Below are 9,680 nucleotides of genomic sequence, written 5' to 3' on the forward strand. Positions count from 1 at the left end.
CTCTGTCACCCAGGCTGGAGTGCAGTGGCCAGATCTCAGCTCACTGCAAACTCCGCCTCCCGGGTTTACGCCATTCTCCTGCCTCAGCCTCCCGAGTAGCTGGGACTACAGGCGCCCGCCACCTCGCCCGGCTAGTTTTTTGTATTTTTTTAGTAGAGACGGGGTTTCACCGTGTTAGCCAGGATGGTCTCGATCTCCTGACCTCGTGATCCGCCCGCCTCGGCCTCCCAAAGTGCTGGGATTACAGGCTTGAGCCACCGCGCCCGGCCAAAACTGAAAACTTTTAAAACACAAAAATACGCAAGTATACATTTCATTGGCTAATACATCTATGTTGTGGCATCATCATGTACCGTATAGCCTCTGGAAAATTCTTTTGGAAAATTCCATCATACATTCCTGAGATAATGAGAATTAAAAGAGCAAGTAATATATTATTATTATTATTAAAATAGTTTTGACTCTGAGGACTACTGAAAGGGTCTCTGGAATCCCCAGAAGTTTCTTGACCACATTTTGAGAATGGCTGCTGGGTACAATGTCTTGGGGTTAAGAAATTTCCAAACTGTCACATAGAAAATTCCAAATTTTGGTGGGGGCGGTGGCTCACGCCTGTAATCCCAGCACTATGGGAGGCTGAGGCGGGCAGATCACCTGAGGTCAGGAGTTCAAGACCAGCCTGGCCACATGGTGAAAGCCTGTCTCCGCTAAAAGTACAAAAATTAGCCGGGCATGGTGGTGCGTACCTGTAATCCCAGCTACTTGGGAGACCAAGGCAGGAGAATCGCTTGAACCTGAGAGGCGGAGGTTGCAGTGAGCCGAGATCATGCCATTGCACTCCAGCCTGGGTAACAGAGCGAGTCTCAGTCTCAAAAAAAAGAAAAGAAAATTCCAAATTTTGTCCAGCGAAGGAGTTGCCCTTCCAATAAAGTTGAACTTATGTTTAAGAATCACTTAAATATAGTGTGATCAGTTGCATCCTAATAGTGAGTATAATCAATTCAGAAGAAAATATTTTTGCAATTTCAAGGTATATGTGTATTTTGTTGCCAATAAGTTCCTACGGTTTAAGCAAAAACTTTCAAGTGTGTGCCATTTCCACTTTCAAATGTGTACCATTAGGATGAAATTCTTGGGGGTGGTAGAAGTGTCATGGAGGAAAACTTCTTGCTGCTGGGGAACAGTCGTTTCACTGGGTGTTGGTGTCAAGATATTTCAGGTACCTCAAATTATATTCTTTGAAACTGTTTAAATTATGAAAAATTTAAGGATGCAAACTTCAAAATGTGTGAGAGGCCACATATATTTTTCAAAATTCTCTGGGAGGAATACAAGCACAAGATATAAAGACCCCGAGGCAGAGTATCACAGGGATCCTTTTACAGGTGTGGGTGTAATGGATGTGAGAGAAATATTCCTCCTCAGTGCAGTAAATATTTTCTAATTCACTACACAAACCACAAACTAGTAGCAGTTTCATGTCTCACTTGAGAGGAAGTGACCTACTGGGAGTTTTTGTTTCTTTTTTTTTTTTTTTTGAGACGGAGTTTCGCTCTGTCGCCCAGGCTGGAGTGCAGTGGCCGGATTTCAGCTCACTGCAAGCTCCGCCTCCCGGGTTTACGCCATTCTCCCGCCTCAGCCTCCCGAGTAGCTGGGACTACAGGCGCCTGCCACCTCGCCCGGCTAGTTTTCTGTATTTTTTAGTAGAGACGGGGTTTCACCGTGTTAGCCAGGATGGTCTCGATCTCCTGACCCCGTGATCCGCCTGTCTCGGCCTCCCAAAGTGCTGGGATTACAGGCTTGAGCCACCGCGCCTGGCCGGGAGTTTTTGTTTCTTAGCACTTTAAATTTTCAAGAGAATTTAATTAAGCAATCCAGCTTAGGGTTTTCCTCCAGTCGGAGGGAAGTATTCCTCATCTTGGAAAATTAAGATGCTGTGAAGTATCTGTCAAATTCTCTGTATAATACAATGTTATTCTTGAAGAAATGAAAGGTTACCACCGAATCATAGGACAGAGATGCATGGGTTTGTTTTTCCCCGAGGGACCCCTGTGTAGTCAGGAAAACGCAGACACTGGCGACACCTTCCTTCTAGATGGAAAATATCAAAAACCCATGAGCACTGATTTTCTTTTTTATGCACATTTAACCCCTCAGGAGAAGTACTAATATAAAAGGGATCAGATATGCATTTTTTCTACAGCTTCTCCCAGTTACAGCCCTCTGCCACGTAGTGGCCACTTGACTACAGCCCAGGCACAATCGAGGCCACGCAGGCATCTGGCCAGGAACAGCTTTTCTAGGCTGATGCTTGCTGTGCTTCCCTCAGCAGGTTTTTTCCCTTTCATTCTTCAAATATTTGATTACTCTATTAGTGACAAGCTTTGAGTTTAAAAATATCTGATGGAAAATTTCCTACATATGTAGACAGAAGAAAACAAAATAAGTTTTTCTGCTAAGAAGCAAATGGTGGCATATTTTCAACAATTTTATGAAGATACTACTGTGTGCCAGATGATGTTTTTGTGTGCCACAGATATAGAAGTTTCCGAATTCAACTAAATAGTATATACTGTATAGTTGTAGTTTTAAAAAATAACCATTCAGGCCGGGTGCGGTGGCTCACACCTGTAATCCTAGCGTTTTGGGAGGCCAAGGCAGGCAGATTACCTGAGGTTGGGAGTTCAAGACCAGCCTGGACAACATAGTGAAACCCTGTCTCTACTAAAAATGCAAAATTAGCTGGGCGCAGTGGTGCACGCCTGTAATCCCAGCTACTCAGGAGGCCGAGGCAGGAGAATCACTTGAACTCAGGAGGTGGAGGTTGCAGTGAGCTGGGATTGCGCCATTGCACTCCAGCCTGGGTAACGACAGAGTGAGTCTCAATCTCAAAATAAACAAATAAACAAATAAATTCAAATTTTAAGATTGTTTTAAACTTATAGAAAAACATTGGGGATAATACAGCGATTTCCCATAAGCCCCACTCCCACTTTCCCCTATTGTTAGCATTTTACATTAGTGTGGTGCATCTGCTACAATTAATGAATCAATACGGATGCCTCATCATTAACTAAGGTCCATACTTCAGTGATATTTCCTTAGCTTTTTACCTCCTGTCCTTTTTCTATCCCAGGATCTCATCCAGGATGCCACATTGCATTTAGTCATCTATGTCTTATTAGGCTTCTCTTGGCTGTGACAATTTCTCAAACTTTCCTTGTTTTTAATGGCCTTGACAGGTTTTAGGTCTTACTGGTAAGGTGCTTTGTAGAATGTCCCACAATGTAGAACTGACTGGTATTTTTTTCATGATTAGCCTGGGGTTTTTTTGTCCTCGGGAGGAAGACCATAGAGGTGAAGTGACATTTTCGTCACCTGTTACCAAGAGTACATTCTGTCAACATGATGTACCACTTGATCATCTGGCTCAGGTAGTTTGTCAGTTTCTCCACTCAAAAGTTTTCTTTCTTTCTTTTTTTTTTTTGCTCTTTCCATAATGTACTTGTTGGAAGGAGTCACTGTATGCCGCCCATTAAGGAGTGGGGAGTTATGCTCCACCTCTTTGAGGGCAGAATATCCAATAAACTATTTGGAATTATTCTGCAAGAACGTTTGTCTATTCTCTCCAGTTTATCTAATTATTTACTGATATCAGTAGAGACTCCTGGATATTTTTTTCTTCTTTGGGTTATAATCCAAAGCTACTTTATTTTCTTGCTCAAATTGTTCTAGCTTTGGCCATTGGGAACTCTTTGAGTTAGCTCCTGTGTCTCTTTGACATGCCGCATCATTGTCTGTGTGTGTGTGTGTGTGTGTGTGTTGTGTTTGTTTTACATTTTACTCCAGACTCATATATTTCCTGCCCCAATCTGAGAATCAGCCATTTCTCCAAGAGCCCTGGTTCCATTTATTGGAGAATGGCATTAGAAAACAAGATCTGAGTAACTTGTCTTCCTATTTAAAATTAATAAATCAATTTTTAAAAGATGTCTTCAAACCTCTGAAATGATAGAATTTTTCATTTAGCACTAGTGTCTTCGATTAGTTATAATGCCTTGCATTTATGTAATACATCCTTGTGAATTGACCAGTTTTTACTATTAAAAAAGGATTCATTGCAACACATCTTCTGAGATTTTTAAGCTGTGACTTTTATTTTGCTATTTCTGGTATTCTGAAATATGCATAGCATAGTGGCACTGTATGTACTGGGGGGATAGGTAGCAGGATCAAGTGAGCCTCAGAACCCACTTTCCTTAATATTGGGGCCAGCGATTTGCAGTAAAAGTCGAAATGATCCTGTTTTATTACCTAATGTCTCATTTATTCAGGATCTGAATAAATGAAAGCAGCTGCCTTTTGGGCCCATGGCTGCCTTGCTCTTGGTGCCTTGGGTTTAATCCCAGGTTTGTTTCTCCATAGCTAGCACACCTTTTAAATTAACTTTACCCTAATGCCCAAAAGCCATGAACCAAGAAATAACATAATGCAAAGACAATCATAGAATTGTGGTGAACAGCAGCCTGTTTCTCTGCTGCTGGTCTCATGAGTCTCCTTCCATTCCAGGCCTGACGGAGATGGCGGTCTTCAGTTGTGAGGCCCACAATGACAAAGGGCTGACAGTATCCAAGGGAGTGCAGATCAACATCAAAGGTAAGCAGCAAGACTAGGTTCCCCATGCATGTTCTGGGAGCTGGTGAGGACGCAGCATGAGCTTGCAGCCGGCTGCCTTGGTGTGGGTCCTGGCTTTCTCACTGATGTTCTTTGTGACCTTGGACAACTTACTTCTCCTCTTTGTGTCAGTGTTGTCCTCTGAAAAGTGGAGATAATTACAGAACCTGTTGTTGAGGCTTATTGATTGAATACAAGTAAAATTATTCAGAAGTGCCTGGCATATAATATAGGTCTTTGATAAACATTCACTCATTTAGCTCTGCTTACTCCAAGAAGAAAATAAGCTACAATGTTTTCTCATTCTTAGTTCCCGTTTTCACTTTTCCCTCTTCCACCCTGAACTACTCATTAACCTTTGAAGAGCTGGGGCTGGCTTGGGGCATGATCTAGGAAATGGACCCTGTCCTTCCCAGGTCAGCAAGGCCTGACATGAGTCTCCACCACCTACTGACTCAGAGAGACAGAGGAAAAGCAGGGAGCAGATCACTCTTTGGAGCCCAATGCTCCTATCCCTCTTCCTCCTAAACTCCCTCTTCCTCTTGGTTCCTCTGAGCTAGGATTTCACTAGGCTGAGCTTGCTTGGCAGTGAGTTGTGATAATAGAATTAAAAGCATACATTTGAAGGCCTCCAGGCTAGTGGAGACATTTCAGTCCAATCTACCTTATTCTCCTTCTGTGTAATCAAAGGTATTAAACTTGAAATTTGAAAGAAAAGAAAAACCTACAAGTAGATACTACCTTTTTATCTCGTATTAAATCATCCTCCTTAGTGTGTCATAGAAATTCAAGCAAACTTTATGTTTTACTATTTGATCTTAGTTTAAATATTGAGAAGTAATTATTTGGCTCATATTCCTTTCCTCTTGTCCTTAGGGAAGCAGTGCAAGGAAAAAGCAGAACTTGTTTAATAATGAATTAAAGGTTGGGTACATACAGAAGGAGATTCAAAATTACAAAAGAAATTATGCTCAAAAAAGATGCTAATTTTAGTTTCAGCAAATCAACTGGACAAAGGCTATGAAAGGGAATATCCTAAAAGTTCACTGGGATAAAAAAATAACCAAACTAAAAGTTATTACTGGAGGAAGTGTATAACTTCCTTCCTTCATCACAATTCCCATTATTACGATTTCCAAAAGACATGTTGGGAATGTCAAAATTCATGAGTGGGTGTGAGTTTATAAAGACTTTTCATAAAGTATAAACTTCTTAAAATTTAAAATATATAAAATGAAAAGCATTTCTTCAATTTTATGCTTCAGAATCTCTGCTAAGATTTTGCTCTATTAGATCATTCTCCAAACTTCTGTTTTTGGCTTTCTTTTATTGTAAAATTTATATCAAAGCTACCAAGACTCTCTTCTTCTAATGTATAATTACTATGGCATATGTGGTCAGCTTTTGGTCTGGAAAGGCAGATGCTTTAGGGCAGTTCCACAAATAATCTGCAGAGGAAAGTGAGTCAAACCTTACTCTTCCCCACTCCCAATGGTGTGCGTCTACTAGCAAAACCCAAACTCCTAAATGTGGCCCCCAGGGCACGCTTGATATGGTCTTAACACACCTTCCTCCTTCTCTCCTGCTCATTCCATCATCACCTTCATCCTCACCACACCCTCCCTGGGCCTCATCCACAGCTCCGCACATTTATTCCTCACCACAGCTCCATGGAGCAGTGCTGTTACTCTCCCCATTTATAGAAGAGAGAACTGTGTGTAGTTGTAGACAGGGCGTGTAGCTGTGCCTGGGGCCATACAGCAGGTCAGGTGGTAGACCAGACTTACAGTCCCTGCAGGTGTTCCCACTGTCTACTTGCTGCCCTTGGTAATAGGCCTCCAGTGTCCTGTTGAGGGACACAAGCTCCAGGGTCAGGCAGACCAGAGTTCAAGTCCCCGTTGTACTGCTTACAACCTCTCTGTGACCTTTGCCAAGTTTTTAACTTCTCTCATCCTGTTTCCTTATCTGTGAATGGGGCTTGTAAGACTATCTCTCTAATAGGATTCTAGGAATGATAAAAGAAAGCCCTCAAAGTGTCTGGCACATAGTAAGCACACGAAATGTTAGCCTTCATTTTAAATTACGAGTGTGATTATTATTATGAATTAAATTCAGCACAAAGCAATAAGATTCCCCAAATTTAAGATCCTTCATGGATTCTAATTGAAATAGCTACCCTTCACCCACCTGTAGCCAAGGGTGTAGCACACCCTTTCGAGACACGCACCTCCTCCCCTCCCCCAGCAGATGCAGTTGGCTCTTTTGCTTGAACCGACTCTTAGTGTTTTCTCAGCCTGGAAAGCTTCTCCCCCTACACATGCACACATACACATGCACACTTATGCGTGCACATACTCTCCTGTGGCACCCCTCTCTTCTGGTGACAGGGCGCTCTTATTCTTGGTTAACGTGGGTCTCCTATACCAGGCCGTGTGCTCCATGAGGGCAGAGCTATGACTGTGTCTCTCTTTAGTGTACTAGTGCCCAGCCAGGTACACACGGTAGGGTCCATGAACATGTACTCCGTAAAGGACATGAGTATTCCACATCTTTTCCAGTTCAAAGGCCTCCTCATTTCATCAGTGGGTCTGCGTTCCACTTCTTTGGCCCTTCACTGGAAGACTTATCCACAGGCTGGTACAATTATCCTCAGGCATGGGGAGGCTCCTCTTGAAAACATAATTCCATTTATTAATGCATTTGTTTGGTAGCTGTAGCCTCTCATTATCTATAATTGTGTGTGTGTGTGTGTGTGTTTTGTTTTATGCAGCAATTCCCTCCCCACCAACTGAAGTCAGCATCCATAACAGCACTGCACACAGCATTCTGATCTCCTGGGTCCCTGGTTTTGATGGATATTCCCCGTTCAGGAATTGCAGCGTTCAGGTAAAGCTCCATGGTAAAGGGGGAAGTAGCGGTTTGGTGCTCTCTGTGTGTCTAAGGATTTTTCTTCCTTCCAAGGATGGACACGGAGGGCATTTCTCCATCTCTGTACAGAGTCCCCTGACCTCCCTGCTTCAGTGTCCAGCATGCATGCACCATTCCATGTCCATGCTCTGCCCATGACACTGTGTCCTTCCTGTGCAGGTTTCAGGGCCCAACCGGAAGCAAAATGGGTTTCCAAGGGAGAGCATCATGAGGCCAGGGAGAGTCCTTCTTCTTCTTTTGTTTTTTTTTTTTTTTAGACAAAGTTTTGTTCTTGCTGCCCAGGCTGGAGTACAATGGCGTGATCTTGGCTCACCGCAACCTCCACTGGGTTCAAATGATTCTCCTGCCTCAGCCTCCTGAGTAGCTGAGATTACAGACATGCACCACCATGCCCGGATAATTTTGTATTTTTAGTAGAGATGGGGTTTCTCCGTGTTGGTCAAGCTGGTCTTGAACTCCCAGTCTCAGGTGATCCGCTCTCCTTGGCTTCCCAAAGTGCTGGGATTACAGACATGAGCCACCGTGCCCAGTCAAGACCAGGAAGAGTTCATTTTTAAGGTCCCAAACCACATGCTTATGACCAGGAGTTGAGGAAGCCAGCCACTCCCCAGTGTGGCTCCTCCTGGGCTGGTGGCCATGAAGGACAGAAGGGCCAGCACAAGATAGGTAGTCTGTGCTATTGAGCGTAGCACCTTAGCCAGTGTCACCTGGGGATCCTGGGCATTACAGGTCTTGTGGAGTCTTCAGACATTTTTCACTGCTGCCTAGAATGGGTGTGAAACAGTGCTATTAGCTATCCTAAAATGATAACTTGCCCATGATGTAAGCTCTGCTCTTGAGTGTTCACTTCATAAAAATGAGAATGGTGGCAGTAACACAACTGTTTACTAAGAGACCACAATGGCCCAGGGGCTTTGCAAACATTATCTTACTTAAAACACACCAGCACTGCAGGCTCAGAGTACTCACACAGCCTATGAGTGGCAGAACCAGAACTCAAGCCCAGGAAGCTCCAGTGCCTAAAGCAGCGCTCAGAACCATCAGCTCTTCCATCTCAGGAGAGTCATCGCATTTGGGAGCAGGTTACCGAACATGCAGGAATTATCCACTAAAAGTATGAATGCATTCTGCCTGGTACTAATCATACAGTAGGGTCAGGAATTAGTTTACTAAATATCTGGTCTCATTAATTAAAAATATGTTAACTTGACACAGGCCAACTCAGCTCAAAAAATTTTGTGTTGACAACTAGATGTTTTTACTTGGTAGTCAAATTAATTTCTCTGTTCTTAACGCCTCCAACTCTTATCTAACAGCTGTTCCTTCCCTGAAGAGGAAAAGCCTGTATTATCCCTAAAATAGCCTCCACCCTCACCCACCGCCTCCAGCCTTTCTTAATTCTTGCTCAGTTTTTTTCTTGGTAAGCCTCCCAAGCACTGGTAAGTGTTAGGAATTCTTATTGCATCTACAATTCCTCACCAGGAATGGCCTTTTTTGTGATTGATTTTTTTAACACCTTTTTTTGAGATATAGTTTACTTTTTTTAAAAAAAATTTGAGACGACATCTCACTCTGTTGCCCAGGCTGGAGTGCAGTGGCACAATCTCGGCTCACTGCAACCTCTGCCTCCTGGGTTCAAGCAATTCTCCTGCCTCACCCTCCTGAATAGCTTGGACTACAGGCCAGTGCCACCACACCCACCTAATTTTTGTACATTTAGTAGAGATGGGGTTTCACCATGTTGACCAGGCTGGTCTTGAACTCCTGACCTGAAGTGATCCACAGCCTGGGCCTCCCAAAGTGCTGGGATTACAGGTGTGAACCACCATGCCCAGCTGAGATATATTTTATATACTATAATATTCACCCATTATTTAAAATGTACAATTTAATGGTGTTTAGTATATTCAAGAGTTGTGCAGCCATTACGACTGTCTAATTGTGTCTGTATCTAATTTGTCTGTAGTTTTCTTGTGGTAGCTTTTTCTGGTTTTGGCATCAGTGTAATATATCTAGAATAAGTGTGAAAGTCGTCCTCCTCCTCCTACCCCTCCCCTTCCTCCACCTACCCCTCCCCC

At 43.2% G+C, this 9,680-nt stretch overlaps 1 protein-coding gene across 1 annotated transcript in view; it reads left to right on the forward strand.

The window, feature by feature from the left end:
* MERTK (MER proto-oncogene, tyrosine kinase) overlaps nt 1–9,680 on the forward strand; it is a 142,004-nt gene that overhangs the window by 71,364 nt on the left and 60,960 nt on the right. Inside the window, exons 5-6 of the mRNA XM_017856217.1 lie at nt 4,570–4,656; nt 7,445–7,560. Of these exons, the coding sequence (XP_017711706.1) occupies nt 4,570–4,656; nt 7,445–7,560 (203 nt within the window). The remainder of the gene's footprint in view (nt 1–4,569; nt 4,657–7,444; nt 7,561–9,680) is intronic.

Source organism: Rhinopithecus bieti, unplaced genomic scaffold (genome assembly GCF_001698545.2).
Source record: "Rhinopithecus bieti isolate Rb0 unplaced genomic scaffold, ASM169854v2 scaffold_42219, whole genome shotgun sequence".
In the NCBI taxonomy this organism is placed as follows: Eukaryota; Metazoa; Chordata; class Mammalia; order Primates; family Cercopithecidae; genus Rhinopithecus; species Rhinopithecus bieti.